General features: G+C 43.3%; 1 protein-coding gene across 5 annotated transcripts in view; it reads right to left on the reverse strand.

The window, feature by feature from the left end:
• The window catches only part of PTPRA (protein tyrosine phosphatase receptor type A), a 246,022-nt gene that overhangs the window by 35,116 nt on the left and 189,862 nt on the right, over positions 1 to 21,044 (reverse strand). For all 5 annotated transcript variants that reach the window (XM_075930988.2, XM_075930990.2, XM_075930991.2 and 2 more), the window contains 2 exons: positions 8,727 to 8,811; positions 2,917 to 2,990 (listed from right to left, as the gene is read on the reverse strand). In XM_075930988.2, coding sequence (XP_075787103.2) covers positions 2,917 to 2,990; positions 8,727 to 8,811 — 159 coding nt within the window. The remainder of the gene's footprint in view (positions 1 to 2,916; positions 2,991 to 8,726; positions 8,812 to 21,044) is intronic.

Below are 21,044 nucleotides of genomic sequence, written 5' to 3' on the forward strand. Positions count from 1 at the left end.
CACGCGACTGCGCTGTTCGTAAGCACGGATCGTGTTCATAATTCAGGGTCCGTCATTTACAACAGCTTTGGCCATAACTGCAAACGGTCATAAGTCGAGCGTTCGCAACTTGGGGACTGGCTGTATTCCCAAAACTGAAGAGGAATTTTCAAATATCTGATTATTGTAGATGGTCATATATTTTCCGGAATAGCTTCTTTCAGGAATAGCTTTTTAACTAAATGGACATTTTTTCAAACAGTTTTGATTTTGTTAAAAAAAAAAATCCAATTTTTTTTCAGCTTAATGAAAGCCTACAAAAATTAAGCTTCAGAGGGGTACCTGTGTTCATTCGTCTGTATCTGCAAAACAACAAGGAGTCCTGTGGCACCTTAAAGATGAACAGATTTATTTGGACTTAAGCTTTTGTGGGCAAAGACCCACTTCATCAGCTGCACTGCAATGCATCCAATGAAGGGGGCCTTTGCCCACGAAAGCTTATGCTCAAATAAATCTGTTAGTCTTTAAGATGCCATAGGACTTCTCATTTTTTAAATTAAAAGTAAACTTTAGATTGAAAATTAAAAAAATGCTTTTTATCAAAATATTTCATCAGAGAAACAAATTCTCTCTACTGTTTGTAAATCCCTTGCTCTCTCAGATGCCCAGCTTTCTGTCTATTGATATTTGTGCTGCCATAATTTCACTATTTTTCCAGTCACCACAGTCCTGGGTTTATACAATGTCTAGTCCAATGGGTTCCAGATCTTGGTTAGGGCCCTCCAGACTTTACTGCAACTTTAACACCATTATTCTTTCAGGCCTTCCATTCCTCATAAACAAGTGAAAAAGGAGATAGGATCAGTTCCCCTTCTACTGCAGCTGACCACAAAATTACCCCTCAAACTGATGCTTGAACAATGTGTTTCCTTTCTAAGTCAGGATAGCATGTGTTCTCACTCTTCGCTACTATGCAAGATGAAAACAGATACCACTTTTATCCTGATCCTGAAAAGGCATACACATTATTCATTATTATTAGTAGTACTGCAGTAGCACCTAGGAGTCTGCAAGCTTAACTTTATGCATTGAATAGTACTCTTCAAATCTATAACACTACTCATAGGCTGTGTCTACATTGGCCTCCCTTCCGGAAAAGGGATGCTAATATAGCACATCGCAATTGTATATTCCATGGGGGATTTAAATATCCCCTGTGGGATTTGCATTTACATGGCTGCCGCTTTTTTCCGGCTTGGAGAAAAGCCGGAGAAAAGCGCCAGTCTAGACGTTATTCTCTGGAAAAGGCTTTATTTTCTGGAGAATAACGTCTAGACTGTCGATTTTCTCCGGCTTTTCTCCAAGCCGGAAAAAAGTGGCAGCCATGTAAATGCAAATCCCGCGGGGGATATTTAAATCCCCCGCGGAATTTGCAATTGCGATGTGCTACATTAGCATCCCTTTTCCGGAACGGAGGCCAGTGTAGACACAGCCATAGTGTGTAAAGTTAAGCATCGGTATCAGTCTTTGCAGGATCAAAAACTGTGTGTAGAGTTGCTTGAAATTTCAAATAAAAAAAGATTAGTATTTGGACAATCTGATGTTTTTGACATTTTCTGGTGCTTAATTGAATTTTATCTTTTTGGAGTTTTGTTTCCATTTTGTGGAAAGTTACTGCTCATTTTGATTAGTGGATTTAGACAGTTATGATTTTTAATTATTTTTGAAAATGTTCAGTTTATTCCAAAACTGAGAAATGATTCCCTGCAAAAATTTGGAAAATGAAAAAATTTTCAATTTTGCAAACAAGCCAAACGAAATGATCTCAGAGCTGACTGACATAACAAAAATTGTGAAAATTTGTGTGTTCATGTTTATCGGTGCCCAAACTTTTGCCCAACTGAGGGCTGCAGAGACAACTTCCCAGGAGCCTGAAAATTACACCTAACTAGCATAAAATGAACTGACTGCTGCAATTAATTCATCATATGGAGGTGTAGTCCACTAATTCATAGGCTCTAGCATGCAAGGTGATATTTGAGCTGAACAGCCCTTCAGGAGCATTGGTGCAGGGATGGTTCAGAAAGAAGAAACATTTCCCTTTTCCTTGGAGGATTCCCATGGTAGCCCAGCTAAGCTCTGTTTAGCTGCAATCAATTATTGCAGTGATGATTAGTGGAAGTATAGCTATATTTTTATAAACACATTAATCTCTGAAAAATGTTCAAATCAACACTTTTTTCATCCTACTGGAAAAAAGGGCAATGTAATTTACTCTAAAAACAGGGAGAGAGCTGTACCGTTTGAATGAAAACTACAAGAGATGCTACTCTTAGTACCATTATACATAGATTATGAACCCAGAAGAAACCATAGTGATCATCTAGTCTGACCTACTGTGTAACATTGGCCATAGAGCTTCCCTACATTAATTCCTGTTTAAACTAGAAGAAGAGCTTTTATAAAAAACATTCAACCTTGATTTAAAAATTGCTAGTTACAGAGAATCCATCACAACTCTTGATAGCCTGGGTCAGTGGTTTTAAACATTTGCAACCTATTTCTAGTCTGAATGGGTCTAGCTTCAACTTCCAGTGTTTCTTGTTACACCCTTGTTTGCTGGATTGGAGAGCATTCTATTACCAAATTTCTGCCTCCCATGTAGATACCTATAGATGATCAAATCATTTCTTAACCTCCTCTATATTAAGGTAACAGGTGAACTCCTCAAGTCTTTTAATAACCAGCCCAAGATTTGAACTCAAGATTTTCAGTTTTAACAGCCTGAATTCCCTACTTCTTGAACTGAAGGAAAATGCCCCCAATTTAGCAGCTGAAGCAAACTCATTAACCTGTTCTACGAATTAGGCACTAGAGGAAGACAATGTCCACACTCGCTCCATAGGGAGTAACATGGATCAGAAAGCAAACACTCACCTGTGTCATCTGTTCGGCCATTGGACAAGCGAAATGAGTTGGAATGGCTCCCAGCTTGCTTGTATTTCTTAAACCTAATGTAGGAGTTCAGAAAATCAGCAGCTGCCCTTACAGGGTAGTCAGCTAAGACTGATTTGGGTAAGAAAATACACCCATGTTTCACTATGGCTGTGTCTAGACTGCATCCCTTTTCAGTAAATTAGACACATCGCAATTGCAAATGAAGCGGGGATTTAACACCCCCCCGCTCATTTGCATAAACATGGCTGCCGCTTTTTTCTGGCAAAGCCCCGAGCCGGAAAAAAGCGCCAGTCTAGACAGGGATCTTTCAGAAAATAAAGCCTTTTCTGAAAGATCCCTTATTCCTGATTTTAAGAGGAATAAGGGATCTTTCGGAAAAGGCTTTATTTTCCAAAGGATCCCCGTCTAGACTGGTGCTTTTTGCCGGCAATCCTGGTCGGGGGTCAGAAGGTGTTTCTGTGTGGATTTGTTCCCGAGTAGCTGTGGAGAGGCTTTTAAGGAGACAGTGACGGTCAGAATTACAATCTGGATTTCTATATACAAAGCTTCCGCAACAACGCACAGACTGACATTATTCGTAAACGACAACAAGCGACACACAATCTTAGCTGCGCTGAACACCATGCCATCCAGAGTCTCAAAAACAACCTGGACATTATAATCAAACCAGCTGACAAAGGGGGTGCTGTGGTCATTATGAATAAGGCCGACTATAACCAGGAGGCAACCAGACAACTCTCGAACACCACATTTTACAAATTTCTCCCCTCTGATCCCACCTTGGAATACCAAAAGAAACTACACTGTCTCCTTAAAAGCCTCCCCACAGCTACTCAGGAACAAATCCACACAGAAACACCTTCTGACCCCCGACCAGGATTGTTCTATCTGCTTCCCAAGATCCATAAACCTGGGCACCCCGGACGTCCCATCATCTCTGGTATTGGCACGCTCACTACTGGTCTATCCAGCTATGTAGACTTTCTTCTCAAACCCTTCGCAACCAACACCCCCAGCTATCTCCGAGACACTACTGACTTCCTAAGGAAACTACAAAACATCGATAACCTCCCCAATAACACCATCCTTGCCACCATGGATGTAGAAGCTCTATATACCAACATCCCACATGAAGACGGATTACAAGCTATTAGAAACACTATCCCAGAGGACACCACTGCCAACCTGATAGCAGACCTATGTAACTTTGTTCTCACCCACAATTATTTCCAGTTTGAGAACAACTTATACCTCCAGATCAGCCGCACAGCCATGGGTACACGCATGGCCCCACAGTATGCTAACATCTTTATGGCTGACCTAGAACAACGTTTCCTCAACTCCCATCACCTTTCACCCCTTCTCTACTTACGATACATTGATGACATCTTTATGATCTGGACGCATGGCCAAGAAACACTGGAGATATTCCACAGAGATTTCAACAACCTACACCCCACCATCAACCTCAGCCTGGACCATTCTACACGAGAGATCCACTTCCTGGACACCACAGTACAAATCAACAATGGAAAATTAAACACCACTCTCTACAGAAAACCCACTGACTCATACAGTTACCTACATGCTTCCAGCTCCCATCCAGAACACACCATACAATCCATCGTCTATAGCCAGGCCCTTCGATACAACCGCATCTGCTCTAATCCCACTGACAGAGACCAGAAGCTTCAGGATCTCTACGAAGCATTTATAAATCTCAACTACCCACCCGGAGAAATAAAAAAGCAAATTGAAAGAGCCAGACGAATTCCTAGAAACCATCTACTTCAAGACAGACCCAAGAAAACCAACAATAGAACACCACTTGTCATCACCTACAACCCCCAACTTAAACCTGTCCAACACATTATCAATAAACTACAGCCTATACTGGAACAGGATACCATACTCAAAGAAGCTCTGGGAGACAGACCCATAGTCTCCAATAGACAACCACCTAACCTCAAGATGATTCTTACCAACAACCACAGGACATACCACACTAATACCAACCCTGGTATCTTCCCTTGCAACAAACCCCGTTGCCAGCTTTGTCCACATATTCATTCTGCTGTTACCATTATTGGACCTAACCAAGTGAGTTATAAGATCAAGAACACATATTCCTGCGCATCCAGAAAGATAATTTATGCTATCATGTGCCGAAAGTGTCCGTCTGTTATGTACATTGGACAAACGTCTCAGACACTTCGCCAAAGGATTAATGCCCACAAAACAGATATCAGACAAGATCACAAAGAAAAAACAGTTTCTTGCCATTTCAACCAGAAAGGACACTGTCTCAATGACTTAACCACCTGCATTCAGCTACAAAGACCTTTTACATCTGCACTTGAAAGGGAATCCTCTGAACTGTCATTCATGTTAAAATTCGACACTCTCCGGGGGGGACTGAACAAAGACCCCAACTATCTTACCCATTACCAAGATAGCTTCCCCAATTATCACCTCTAATACCATTAGCTCACAGACATCTAACTTTCCCCACCTCTAATATCATTAACTTACAGACACTTACCTTCCTCCCCCCCCCCCCCCCCCCCCCCGCATCCCCCTTCTGTCCTGAAATGTGATTTGTCCTTGTCATATGTGTTCATTTTTTTTAATTGTATCCTTTGGTATATATGGTTGTGACTATTTTCTTCCACTATTTGAGGAAGTGGGTCTGGCCCACGAAAGCTCATCATCTAATAAACCATCTTGTTAGTCCTGCATTTTGCTTCAGCTACACCAGACTAACATGGCTACATTTCTATTACTGAGAATCAAGGTATTCTAGAAGCCTAATGCAGAGGTGAGAAGGAAAATGATAGGCACTAAGAATGGGACATACCCAGAAGCATATGTTTTATGGCTTAATTCTGCAAAGCACTAAAATACATGCCTATTGGCTTAAGTACTGGTTAAGTAATAGGATTATGTACTTTGCTGAATTGAGGCCTGTAAGCGATATGGACAGAGACACGCTACTGACATTGCTTTATAAGAGCTAACAGTTGTCTCAAGTTCCAGGTGGTCAGGGCCCAAATCATGCTTATTCTGATATCAAAGGCAAAACTCTCTTTTATTTCCAGTGAGGCCACATTGGGCCCTTGCCAAGAAATGAAAGGAGTTTTTCCACCATGAAAGGAAATTGCTTTTTAAAAAATTGACTAAACATTCCGGCAATTAAATAAAATGTTTACTGGAGGTGAATAAACAAACATTCCTATTTGACCATTTGCATTCAGCAGTGAGAGCAGTTAAGGAGGCTACAGTTCAGAAAGGTCCAATCTAATGATTTGCATCTTTAAAAATGTACCTTAGGAAGTTTTACGGAAGTATAGTACCAGTGACTCATCTGCTCTCACTAACAAACTACATTCCCAGAACATATAATCGAAATGTGGGACTGAAAGGGACCTTGGGGGTGTGTCTACACTGCACTGGAGGTCAAAATAAGACATGCAATTTGTGCTACAAAAACTGTGCATCTTATTTTGAAAAAGCTTATTTCAAAATTTGTCTACACAGCACTTACTGCAAATAAGTCACTGTTTCGAAATGTCCCTTACTCCTCGTAGAATGAAGTTTACAGGGACATCAGAATAGTGAGCCCCTTTGTATTTTGAAATAATGGGTGCGCTTAAAAGACATGGAATAGCTATTTTGGGATACCTCCTGTATCCGGAAATAGCACTGCAGTGTAGCCGTAGCCTGAGGGGGCATCTAGCCCAGCCCTGTGTGCTTAGGCAGGACCAAAAAATGCCCCCAAAACCCTACATCCCTGACAGAGGTTTGTCCAACTTGTTCTTTAAAATCTCCAGAGACTGGGACTCTATGGCCTCTGCTGGAAGCCTGTTCCAGTGCTTAACTATCCTCGTAGTTAGTTTTTCTTAATAACTAACCTACATCTCCCTTGCTGTAGATGAAGCCCTACTACTTCTTGCCCTACCTTCAGTGGACAAGAGCAACAATTGACCAATCTTCTTTAGAACAGGCCTCAACACATCTGATGACTGATCAGGTCCTCTCAGATTCTGCTCAAATCTAAACAGTCTCCATTTTTTAAATCTTTCCTCATAGGCCAGGTTTTCTAAATCCATTATTATTTGTGTTGCTCTCCTCTAAATTTTCTCCAATTTATTCGCATTTTTCTTGAAGCATGGCACCCAGAACTGGACACGGTATTTCAGCTAAGGCCTCATGGCTGCTGAACAAGTGGGCCAGTTACTTACTGCCTGTGTGCTATACACAATATTCCTGTTAATACACCCCAGAACGATCCCAGCCTTTTTTGCAATTACATCACATTTTGAACTCTTATTCAATGTGTGATCCACTGTAAGCCCCAAACCTCTTCAGCAGTACTACCATTTAGCCAACTAATCCCCATTTTGTAGTTGTGTATTTAATTTTTGTATCGCAAGTGTTGTATTTTGCATTTGTCCTTACCGGATTTCTTCCCAATCCTCCAAACTGTCACTATCATTTTGAATTTGAATTTGTATTCCCTCAGAGCTTGGTGTCATCTACAATTTTTTATAAGCACACTCTTCACTCCACTATCCAAGTCATTAATGAAAATGTTAAATAGTACTGGACCCAGAACAGAGCCTTGCTGGACCCCACTAGATATGCTCTTCCTGTCTGACAGCAAACCATTGATAATTACTCTGAGTATAGTCTTTAAACCAAGTATACATCCATTTTATAGTAATTTCACCTAGACAGTTCCCTAATTTGAGTATGAAAGTGTCATGTCAAAAGCTTTACTAAAAATCAAAATATATCATCTCTACAGCATCTTTCAGTTTTAAGGATTCCAAAGCTTTTTCCAGAATAGAGATACCACTTTGCATACCTATGAAATGCGTCCACTTTCATGCACAATAGGGCCACTATTTCAAAGCCTAATGCAAAACTCATTGAAGTCAACAGAGTCCTACTAGCGTCAATGGGTTTTGAATCAAGGTTGAAGTATGTGTGTCTGGGGGCGGGGGGGGGGGGGGGGAGAGGAGGAGAAGGAGCGGGGAACCCATCTCCAGCTCTAAATGCAGAGGGATTTTAGTTGGTGTGCATAGTTACCCAAAACTGAATTTGACCATTAGCACCCTGACCTTTGCAAAAAATGTCTGTGGACTTTTAATGGCACAAAAGATCAAGGTCTATAAACTCAAAGAGTCCATCTTTAGTAGCACTGCACCGCTTACCTTTATACTGATCTAGAGCAGCAGTTCTCACACTGTGGGTCGGGACCAGGAAGTAGGGGTTAATGGGGTCATCAGGGCAGGCTTAGACTTGCTGGGACCCGGGGCTGAAGCCTGAGGCTCACCGTCCGGGGTCAAAGCCTGAAGGCTTCAGTCCTTGATAGCAAGACTCAGATTATAGGCTACCCCCCATCCTGCCTGGGGCAGTGGGACTTAAGCTTTGTCCCCCCTCCACTGCAGTTAGTGGGGATCTGGCTTTGGTCCCTTCTTCTGGAGTCATGTAGTAATTTTTGGTGTTAGGTGGGGGTCATGATCAATGAAGTTTGAGAACCTCTGACTAAGAGCAAAAAGGCTCGTCTACCCAATTACTAGCAAACTGCCTGCATTGTTCTTGGAGGACCCCTTTCTAAATACTGGCTAAACCAACCCTGTTTAGCTTAGGAAACAGAACACAAGGCTCAAGCTATCATAGCTGCAATCTATCTGCTTAATACTGTGTTCTAATTAATTTAAGGAGACTGAGAACAGATCACTAATGTCCCATAAGACAAGTCACAAGTTAAAAGTGTTTCTTACCTTAACATATATAGCACAATAATTATAAATACGATGATTAGCAGGGAAGATAGGGCTATCATTACAGCTATAATTGGAGTCTCATCTGAAACAAAAAGATAGAATCTGTTAAAAAGATTCAGCCGTTATCTTTAAACATCCATTTACATCATTACACAGGCCAGATCACTCTACGGTTTCTGTCTAAAGACAATCAAATTTCTTAACCACATTGTCAAGTTGTGCACGATAGAAACACATATTTTATACTTCAGCATTACTGATCATTACTGAGAGCCCCAAACTGATATCCTACTTTATATTCTAAAGCAGGGTGGGGAACCCAAGACCTGGAGGTTGGAGGAGGCCCCCGACTTGCCTTGATCAGGCTCCCGAGGCTCAGGACCGCCCCCCCCCTGCACTGGGGACCCTGCACTGGCATTCCAGCTCTCCCACCGTCCCACCATGAGGTTGGAGCACACAAAATCTACTAGCTTGGGCCCCCTCAGGCTCTGGCGTGTGAAGGGAATGTGAGGAGCATCTTTCTCCTTCTCAGCTGGGGATCATGTCAGTGAGAGTTTGTTTCTTCTTTTTTGCTTCTCACTTGTGTGTAGCCCCTGACTGATTTTTCTGTGGGTCAGCCTGTCCCCCACCCTCCGGACCCAAAAAGAGTTCCCTATCCCAGTTCTAGAGGCATGATCCTCTGTACCCTCATCTTCCTTGAAAAGTCCTTTACTGCAGGACCTGACCCTCTGGAACTATTTTAGGGATATTTCACACAGTGGAATATCTCCCCTTCCTTCTATCTGAGCAGTGGTAGATAATAAGCTGGACACAGCTCACCAGGGTTAGCCCCTGGAAGGCTGCTGGTGCTTCATTTACCTGTGCCCTCACAAGTATGGCAGATCACTACTTGGAGCCATGGGAGCTGCAGGAAGCAGTGTCCCAGTCCACGCTGCTTCCCGCAGCTCCCATTGACCAAGAACAGTGATTCGCAGCAAACTGGAGCTTCAAGCTTGTTGAAATCCACATCCAAACTTTAGTGGCATGATGGTTTTGATTCAGGGCCCATCTGCCTCTTCTATGTACCAAGAGGGCAACACAAGCAAAACAAGCTCATGACCTGGACACTTCTGAACTAGGAGGGTTAAAATTCAAATCCAAAATTTCCCAGAGTTCAAGGTGATTAAATTTAGCAGCAATTTTGGCCCATCACAGAGTGGGATGAATGGCAAGCTCAGAGTTGGGGTTTGATTCACATCTTTCCTTCTCTCTCTCTACAGATATTGAATACATTGAGAATGTGATTCTAGGCAAGCCGCTGTATATGCAGTAGCACTTCACACGAGTGGGTTATTAGTCAAAACTTTAGTAAGTCTGTTTAACGGTCTGCTCTCTCTCACATACTTTTCAGGCAGGAACTATGTGACTCCTTTGCAAATTCACTGCAGATGAACATATACAAAATGCTCTCATTCTTCGACACATGCAACAGGTTTCACAAATGAGCTGCTTGCTGCTGACCACTGGGAGCTGCCAAACTGGCAGCTGGTGCTAGAAACATATATAGGAGAGAGATGGGGAGACACACAAAGTCGAGCAGATGAGGCGACAGCCCTGAACGGCACACACGGAGCATACGTAATGAGCTGGAGCAAGTGGGTTGCCAACAATACCATCTGGTGACATTTTCAGGGGCATTTGCAGTCAGCTTTGACTTTGTGTATGGAGCCACCTTCTCCTCTGTCAGCAAGCAGTTAGCAATCACTAACTCCTGTGCAAGACATGATCAGAAGAAGCTCTCCCAATGTTAATTCATCATGAAACACTAGCTCAAAGGGTCTGATCTCCTATAATGAAAGCCAGTGGGAGTTTTATCATTGACTTCACTGAGTGCAGCAGCAGGATCACACAGCATTCAAATATCTCTCTGGCAGTAGGAGGGTACAGTTAGAGTGGCTCTCCATTCGGTTTCTTGCATGGGGTTTTCTAGGAAGGCTAGGCAATGGGACCACCGTTAACGGCCAAACAGTAGAAAAGCTCTAACTCATCAGGCCAGAAGTGTCTAAAGGAAAGCTGCAAAAAAACCCAAACTTCCTGCCTCTTGCTGCTAGATGGGTTCCTTTTCAAAGCCACTGCCTATTAATCAGGCCTCATACCAACCACCTGCCAACAATGGCTGGAAGGGTTTGCTCTAGAGCAGCGGCTCCCAATCTTTTTGAGGATACAGACCCCTTTTCAATCTATTAACATTTTACAGACCCCACCCCACCGCCAACAATACAGCAGCCTACGCTGCTTCCCAAGCCGTGGGAAGCAATAGTGGCTGAAGGACATGCTGGCTGCAAGAAGCTCCGTGAGGACTCCCTATAGGACCGCCGCAGACCCCAGGTTGTGAACCACTGCTCTCCAATAGCAGTTTTCAATCTTTTTTTCATATGCAGATCCATAGGAAAAATTTCAAATGGAAACACTGACCCTTTTGTACATCTTAGACACTGACTGTGGACCCCCAGGGATTTAATACTACTGCTACAGGGAATCGTTAGCTTGGTGTCTTTACTTGGGCCCCACTTCCTAGTGAATGCAAGTGAAATGAACGTATCAGAGTATTTAGTGCTTACTGGCTAGGTGTGTTGGGAGGGAATTGCCAGCTGGTCCACAGTTGAGACTAAAGCTAGCTGGCATTTGTGGGCCAGATCGTGCTCGTACTAAACTCAAGAGAAGTCATTCCATAGACATTAGCAGTAGCTGCATCAGATAACACATTCCTGGACACACTCACGCTCTCACACACACTCTAAAGAAACTGACTCTACTGAAATTCTGCACACTGCTTCCCATCATGGGGCAGTACCTACGGGAAGTTTATCAGAGTAGGACTTTTCCATTTAGAGTATTCTGAAAAAAGCCTTTGGTCTATGCTTGCAAAAGCAGAGGTTGTTTATTCTGACAGTGTGGCCCAGCAGACAGAGCACTAAAGAGGCCTGGGTTCTATTTCCACCTCACCCGCTGGCCGGCTGAATGACCTTAGGCCAGTCACTTCCCCTCCCGTGTCCCAGTTTGTAAAATGGGGAGAATGATACTTTGTAAATCCCTATACAAGAGTGAGGTATTATATCATAGCCCTAAAATGGTAGGCCAAATACTCACTAGCCTCGCTGATGCAAAGAGCCATTTAGTGGTTTTGGGAGGGTTGGGGCTTTTAAAGTGCATGCAGAGAAAGGTTTATGAACAAACTGCATTTAGCTGGTAGACGGAGCCAGATGGGGTGGGGATGGAGGGGACAGGTAGCAGGCCAGGGCCTGGACTTCAAAGTAGGGAACATGGAGAAGCACGAATGTGGGAAAGAGCATGGCACAGAAGGCAGTGTGGTCGATTTTTTGCAATTTTATCGCAAGTCTCTCAATAGCTGGTTATTTTTTCCTCAAAGTCTTGACTCCAGGACTCAAGTGATTACCTGAGCATTGGTTTTCATTTAAAAGTTAAATTAAAAGTCTAGCCCTCATGATTACAGAGAAAAGTTTGAATGTGTGACTCAGAAACCAAAAGGCAAAGAAAACAAACCATATATATTATATTATATATACACACACACACACCATTTAAACCAATCGTATGGGTTTTGAACGCATCGGGTTGGCAATAATGAAGGAGGGACATGAACCAGGGGAGGGAGTTGGAAGAGTGGGGTGGGAGTGCACACATGGAGTGGCGCTCTACAGACTCAGATGAAGACAGGAGGAGGAAGGGCACTGATGAGACACTGAAAGGTGACTGAAAAAACGTGGGGACCTCTGGAGGAGAAAGGGAGTTAGCAAGGAATAGTGCAGGGGGGAGAAGGTGGGTGCAAGCCATGGGGCATCGGGGCAGACAAGAGGGGTCCAGCAAAAGGCTAAGTGCTTAAAGTTTACTATTCAGATAGAAGCCTTCCCACTTCCCCTTCCTTTACCTCTCATAGTTCACATCTCACATATCCCTTGGTCACACATCCCCTCCTATGGCCTTGCTGATCTGGTGGGTCTCAAAGGCTCTTGTGAGAGCCGGGCTCCTCTCTTGCATGCCTTCTAAACCCACACAGGAGTTTAACCCTTTGGGACTGGACTCATTTAAATATACACAAGGAAATTCCTGCATCCAAAAAAACCAAACTAAACCAAAAAAAAAATACTCAGCTACAACTGAAAGTAGGTTTCAGTGGAATCCAGTTAACACTCCAAATACAGTGCTATTATTAGGTATTACATTATGACAGGACCTAGAAGTTACAACTGAGATATAGGCTCCATTATGAGGATGATACACTGAGTAGGGACAGCATGGGACTTGGAGAGGGGGGGGAGGGAGACACGTCAATTCTCTGCTCTGCCACAGATTTCTGTTGAGTCTGTGGGCAAATCACTTAGTTCCTTAGAACCTCAGTTCCCCATCTGTAAAATGGGGGCAGTACTTGCCTATTCGGAGGGAGTTGTTAGTCAATATAATCTCTTTAGAGCGAGGCCCTCATTTATGATGAAAATGGGGTCATGTACTTAACTTAGATAGTGCTAGGAACTGTACATAGAGTAAGAAACAGTGCCTGCTCCCAAAAAATTCATGTTGTAATTAGAAAAGACAGACAACAGCTGGAAGGAATGATTATTATTCCCATTTTACAAAAGGGGCTAATACTGAAGATTGTTACAGAAGGAGAAGCCTACAGAGATGAAGGTTTTCAAGGGAGATGAGCACGCTGGTGGCCTCATGACTGGTCAAAAGTCTTACACACAGTCTGTGGCAGAGCCATGAACTGACTAGGGATGTTAAATAGCAGGTAACAGAATAGTCGTGTAACCTCATGAATTCTTAAGTTAGTCAACTATTCAATAGTTTCCAGGGCGGGGCTGGCAGCCAGTGTGTTCTGGTCCCACTCCTGGGGAGCCCCCTGCCACTTTATCCTGCTGCCTCTATCAGTTATGGGGAGCCAGTTTAAAAAGGGGACCAGCCTCTGTCTGCAGTGGGCCCAAGCTTGCCGCAAACAGAGGCTGCTTCATGGTAGCTTTCTCTGCAGCCCTCTCTGCCTCTCAGTACTGCAGCATGCAGGAGGGAAGGGAAGGTAGCACCCTGGAGCTGGTGCGAGGGGAGAACCAGCTTTTAAGCCAGCTTCCCCCAGCACCGGCTCCTGCTTTTCCCACTTGCTGCCTCTGGATCAGAGGCAGCAAGGGAGGGGGGAAATGCCTAGGCTTATCAGTTAATAGTCTAGTCAACTACTCGTTGACATCCCTAGAATGACTACCCAGTCTCCTGAGTTTCAAAACTGTGCCTTAATGACACTTCTTAAAATGCTGTCGTCAACTGGTCATGCTGCCACTCTCATTTGGTTCCTTCAATTTCCTTTACAACCAAATTTGGAGGAAAGAAAACTCTAGAACTCAATATAAACTGAAAAGAGTTTGTTCTTCAAGCCCAGCGAAAAAGTAAATCACCAAGTGAGGAGCTCAAAGACTCCACCCACTGCTATGTGCTTGTTGCTTTTTCAACACCCTGACCCAGCAACAGACAGTGTGGTGGGGTGGGGTGTGGGAATAGGGAAAATAAACCAGGTGTGTTCTGTTTGGATATTTTAGTTTAAAAGGCCATGTTGACTTTAGAAATCAGCACAGGCCAACAGAGGCCAAAGTCAACAGCAACACATCACTGTCAAGAAATCCCATGGAGAGGGAAGGGGGGAAAAAAAAGCAAGAATCATTGAGGCTGTGTTGTTACGTCATTTTTATTGGCTCCATCCCTCCCTTACTCTAACATGGTCTCTATGTTCACATGAGCTGCTGGACTCCTGTCAGCACTTGTGACTCGTAAATGCAAAACGAAGGCATGCATACACACACACACAAATCAGTGTGCATCATTTACCGACATTATTACAAGGACTGCAACAATTACAGTAAACATGCACATAGCTGAGTGAAATTCTCCCCAAGGCAGAGGGCCAACATAAGGCCAAGGCCACAGTTAAATCCACCCAGTTGGGAATAGCTGACTCACAATTCCCAAATTTCCAAGGGACGTGCAGGATTTACTCATGATGTTTTGCAGGTGCAAGCTTACAGTCCACTATGGAAAATGCATTTCACATCTGCAAGTTTCTTTCATATTTAGCTATTATTTGCATTACGAGTCACGTGATATTGGAGCATCATTGTGGCAGATCCCCATCTGCACTAGTTAGAGATAGTTTCCTCCCCAAGAGAATACAGTCTAAACAGACAAGACAAAGGATAGGAGAAAGGAAAGATCATTACCTCCATTTTACAGATGAGGTGGTGAGACTCAAAAATTAAGTGACTTGCCCAAGGTCACACACAGAGACATTATGGCAGAGTCAGGAATTGAACCCAGATTTTTCCAGGCCAGTGCCTTCAACAGAAATTCATCCTTCTTCCAATCAAGGTGTTGCAAATAAGGAATTTTAGAGGTGGTTTATATTGATAGTTCTTTCAAATGCACAAGAGGAGCTAGTGTTTACATTAGCAAGAGCAGGCCATACTCACTCCTGGGGTAAGTCCACTGGTTCTAAGGAATTACAGTATCTCCACAGCTGTATCTGGCTCACTAGTTTTAATTCACTAATTGCTAATTAAATAACTGATTAATAACCATAGTGCTAGGAAAGAGATTTTAAGGTCATCATGCTCTTATTTCACGTCTAAAAAGTCTGCATCTAGTGTTCAGCGTATATGGATTCCCTCTCTGATCCAGGGATGTTAAAATGCATTTAAGTAAATGTGTAAGCTAGTTCTTGCGTGCTCTGGCTCCCTCCTCCCAAGTGCAGGTGGGGGGGGGGAAGAGGCAGCTCCCCAGGAGCCAGCTTTTAAATCATATCCCCACATGTACCTAGGGCCTGCATGTAACCATGAAGGTTAACCAATGAGCCCAGGCTCATTGGTAAACCACATACCTGGTTCCACTTTCACATTCCTAGTCTGATCATGAGTGAATCTATAAAAAAAATATAGAACGCTAACAAAGAAAAGTTATTAGCAGCCTATTAAACAAGGGCATAATTTGATGCAAAGCTTCATTTGGGTGTGTGCACTACTAAGCAGGTTTGCATTCAGTGTTTTCTGGACTCTCTGCTGACATTTTATAGCAGACACACCAATCAGAAGAGACGGAAATCTGTACCAGACCAACTACATAAGCACTCTGCCCAGCTGTGGAAAACCTTGGTGCAGAGGACAATAATCAGTATAATATTCTCTGTACGTGGCTTCTATACTCCCAAGTAGCATCCTTAAGGTCTAAGGCAGGGGTCCCCAAACTGTGGAGCATGCCCCCTAGAGCAAGAATGGGCAATAATTTTAGAACTACATGGTACTCCAATTAATTTACGTGGTCAAGGACTGCACTCTTCTATGGAGGAGGTGTGGGACATAGGTTGGGTGCAGAAGGGCACTCGGGGTAGGAGAGGGAGGTGAAGGAGAAGGTGCGGGGTCAGAGAGGGTGTTTGAGTGAAGGAAGGGGTTGTGACCCAGGGAAGGGGATTGGGGTATGGGTGCAGGAGAGGATTCTGGCCTGGGGGAGGGCAGTAGAAGGGAATGCAGGATCTGGGAGGGAGTGCTGACCTGAGGCAGAGGAGTGCAGAGGCTTTGGGTAGAGACCTGGGACAGGGATTTGGCATGTGGGAGGGGGTAGGGTGCCAGGTGCAGGCTCTGGCCAGCTTACCTAGGTGGCTCCTGGCCAGCAGCACAGGAGGACCCTCAGACAGGCTCCCCTGCCTGCCAACAGCCCCAGACCACTCAAAGCAGCTGGCTGCCCAACGTGGCTCCCCTGCACTGTGGGCTGAGGGGGAGCAGGGATGCTTCACATGCTGCCCCCCTTCCCAGCACAATCTCCCAGCTTGGCTGGTTTCTGGCCAATGGGAGCTGAAAGATTGTGCACATAAAGCCTCCCCTGCTCCCTCACCACATTATGCAGTGTGAAGAGCCAGCCACTTAAGAGTGGTGTAGAACTGCTCCGTGCTTGAGGGTACCAGAGGGACAGGCTGCGGGCCCGGTTAAAAGGCTTGGTGGGCCGCATCCGGCCCATGGGCCATATCTTGCCTGCCCCTGCGCTAGAGGTACATGACGAGGCCCTGGCCAGTCCCCCATGGAGCTTGCTCTGCTCTCAGCTCAGCTCCGCTCCTGGCTTCAGCTCAAGCCCTGACCACAGCCCTGTTTTTCATTGCGTCCCACACCCTGCTCTCAGCCCTGGCCTCTGACAGTGGCTCTCCGAAAAGTAAAACAGTCTGGGGACCACTGTTCTAAAGAGTAATACACTGACTCCTTCTAGAAGGGGACTATCTCCTTCCCTGTTCTCACATCCCCACCATAAGTCATCATACACATTACTCTCTTTCCAACCACAAGCCACATGACCTTCCAACTACCTCCCTCCACCTGTTAACCAGCCTCATCTCTCCATTCACCCCATGCCAGATGTTCCTAGGTCTTTCCTGGACTGCTCTCCTGATGTGATCTGCCTTTCTCCTGCTCTATCAAAACCTTGTAGCACATGTGCTTGCACGGAAGAGTAAGATTTACATATCGGTAGATGTATGCCGCATAGTTAGTTCTGAAGCTGAACTTCCCCATACCCAACAGCGTTTGGATCTGGGAGTTTGGTTAAGACCTAATCTCTGTCTTTACTGGACCAGCGAATCGACAGTGAGACAGGTGTGTGGCTAATGGTTGAAGCACTGCTCTCCATGTCTCTCTGTATGTACATAACATCCACCCTGAACTGACCCATAGGGACAAGTTCCTTCTTTTCCATAGCTCTCAATGCTCACCTCTGCTGAGATACCGACAAGAAACTAGAGGTGAGGAGCAGACAGCTGAGGGGCTTAGGTTCATACTCACAACAATCAAAGAATATCAACGTATACAAGAAGATTCTATATTTGTTATTGTTAGGGTTGCCAGATGGTTTAACCAAAAATACCAAACCCTCACCTTTCCCCCCGGAAAAAAAAAACCTGGGGAAAAAATTCTATTGAGGAAAAAAAAGGGGGGAGACCAAAGTTGTTGAGGAAAAAAAGGACCCGGAGAGTTGTTTAGCAAAAAAACCAAAAACGAAAACAAAAACAAAAAACAAACCAAACACCCCCCTCCTCCCAAAGTGTGGCCTCTTTAAGAAATGCTTTTGAGGCTTTTTGGCCCTAACAGGCTGCCAGCGGCTGTCTGCCATCTTGTCTCCCTGCTCCAGGCCAGACAGCTCCCCTGCAGAAAAAGATAAGCACCTGGGATTTTCGCCTCCTGGCTGAGGGAAAGGGGGGCGGGGGAGGGGAGGAAATCAGAAAATACCAGACATTTTAGGTGTCCGGTATTTTCTGAATTTTTTTTACTGGACTGGATGCAAAAATACTGGACTGCCCGGGTCAATACCGGACACCTGGCAACACTGGTTATTCTGTATTTCTTCAAATGTTTACATGCTGCTCATCATTTTAGATTGTCAGCCCCAGGGGACAGGGATAAATTTGGAGGTTGCTTAGTACAACGGGCCTCCTGCAAGTTGCTAGGTTATTAAGAATGATTTTTAATACAATTCAGCAATATCTATGAAAAATAATATTTTGGAATTTTGTGAAGCTTTTCATCCCAAGACCTCAAAGCACTTTCCTTGCATTTTTTAAGCCTCAGTACACCCTTATACAATAGAAAAGTATTTCCAGTCTACAGATGGGGAAACCCAGGGGCACAGGCTTCTTCATGGGGCGGTGTCTTTAAATGAAGACTGAATGTCTTTCCACAAGATATGGTTTAATCAAACTCAAATTTCTGGGCTCAATTTGGGAGACACACGAAGAAATTACTTGTTTGGGGTTATACAGGAGGTCAACCTGTAAGATAATATAATGGTTATTTCTGACCTATCAATCTAGGTGACCTGTATAAAAATGACACAGTGAGCTCCCTTCCACATCCTCTGCTGGATGAAATCAGAACTGCTAAATTTTGTATGATAGCCCCTATACTACTTTCAGCTAAAGGAGATTTTCCTCCAGCTCAGTGTTTCTTAAACTGTGTTCCGGGGAACACCAGTGTGCCGCGGAGAACAACAGAGTTCAAAATGGCCACCTTTAAAGAGGCAGGTGCCTTTTTTCCCCCTCAATTACTTCCTCCCCGCCCTTTTTCTTTTTGTTCAACAAAAAAAATCCTTGGTGTTCCTAATAAAAAAAAAAAAATTGTTTGGTGTTCCTCGGTCGTAAAAAATTTAAGAAACACTCCTCTAGTTCAACTAGCAGGGGCGTCTGCTTTTGGAAGAGGAGGTTCCGGGTCTAGTCCTGATGAAAGTTCTGAAAGCCTGTGTTGTGTGCAATGCAGTGACAATGCTATAACAAGGTCTGGGACAATATACATATTTTCATTCTGAAAATGCCAAATTTAAAGAAACCAAAGAACAATGAAGCATTAATTCCCTGGCATAGTTCATCAGGCTCAACTCTCCCTATGTTCTGCAGTAATGAATCTCACAGAAGCTCTTGAAAATCCATCTAAGGACTGAAAAACAGAGAAACCAAATTCTTTCAGGTTTCTAGGAACATAACTTATGAAGACATTGCTCTAGATATAAATAGGAAAAAGAGAGAGAGACACACATGCAAAGGGTGTGTAAGTAAAATGAAAGGGTTATTTGTTTTGTATGTAGTAGTCCTAAATAATATATAGCCAGCATGTGATTTATTCTCTTAACATTTACTGTATTCTCTTAATATTTCTCTTGAATGTTTAATGATCACAGATGGGAAAATACAGAACATATTCATTTTCACTCACTTTCAATGAAAGCTCTTTTATCTTGCTTGCAAAAGAGACATCTCACTAGCAATTTGTTAAGAGCGGTAAGTTTAGAAGTGTTATTAAAGATATTGCCATAACTCTCTTTACAAGCATACCAGCAATATCTCTTTCCCTGATACTAGATAGCTGAAAAAAGATGTAAATATCTCCCAGTAGGCATTTTCCCTGACTTAAAAGAAGACAAACTATATTTGCTCAAAGTCTTCACTTCCCTAATAAACTCGTCAGGTTTCCTCACAATGCTCATTAGAGTTAAAGGAAAATGCCAATTTAATTCCAAAGATTCTTTATTCATAACAGGTCTGATCCTGCAGCAACCAGTCCTGATGAAGTCAGTCAATGAGCCTGCAATTAATCTCTGTCAGGTTTCACAGTTTCATAAATTCACTGAAGTCAATGAAGTTACTTAATGTACACATCACTATAAGAAAAATCAGATCCGGTTCAATGGGAGTTCCTGCATGAGTAAATAATGCAGGTTCAGGCACCACATCTAGAATATTTAGACACAAAGAAAAATAAAATCAGAATAAAAATGAGGCCTGATCTGCAGCAGGTGTACATCAATGTAACTAACTTCAATGGAGCATCAGAATGGCAGCCATGTTAGTCTGCAACTTTAAAAAACAATGAATAGTCCTGTGGCACCTTAGTGACTAACAACAATATATCTTGTACCATCAGCTTTTGTGGACAAAACCACTTCTTCAGACAAGCTTTCAAGATCATTTCATCTGAAGAAGTTGGTTCTGCCCACGAAAGCTCACGATACAAGATATATTTTTAGTCAGTCTCTAAGGTGCTATAGAATTACTCATTTTTAAAGTTACAGACTAACATGTCTAAGCCCCTGAGACTTTTCTTCAGATGAGTGATTTACAGCAACAGAAGAGCTGGTTCACAGGGTAAAAATTCTGCTCTCAGGTACCCTAATGCAACCTCACAGATGACAAAAATTTAGGTTCAATAAATAAAAATGTTTTGTAGTATCTAATGGGAATAAAGTGTTCTCATGAGACGTAAAATAAAACAAAAAGCCCAATGCTACAAATATGGGTGTTGGTTTAAATATTCCCCTTGTGTTACTGAAAACGCTAACCCCTTTGCTGGTCCGTAGGAACCAAAAAGTGAAATTGACTGGATTAGTTTAATTGTCCACGACAGTGAAGTACAAATAGCAGCAGAGGTGGAAAGTAAAACAAATTTTTGTAATTTTTTCTTTCAGCGTCCATAGGAGTGACAGGGCACTGAACAATACACAAGTTACACAGGCGGTATGGGAATTGTGCAGAAAGTTTCAATAGGTGAACAACCAAATTTTAAAATGAATTCATTTGGCCATATCCCTTTTGTTTTCACTTTCTGAAAATATTCTAGCAAACTGATTTATTGACAAGAACTTTTGCAAAAACGAAGTCTTTAACTAGTTATACCATACAAATCACCATGCGAACTGCAAATCTAACTAAGTTAATTGGAATACGATGTAGTGCTAAAATATCTGCAGAAAGCTATT

Source organism: Pelodiscus sinensis, chromosome 4, assembly GCF_052426305.1.
Source record: "Pelodiscus sinensis isolate ZL-2025 chromosome 4, ASM5242630v1, whole genome shotgun sequence".
Lineage (NCBI taxonomy): Eukaryota > Metazoa > Chordata > Testudines > Trionychidae > Pelodiscus > Pelodiscus sinensis.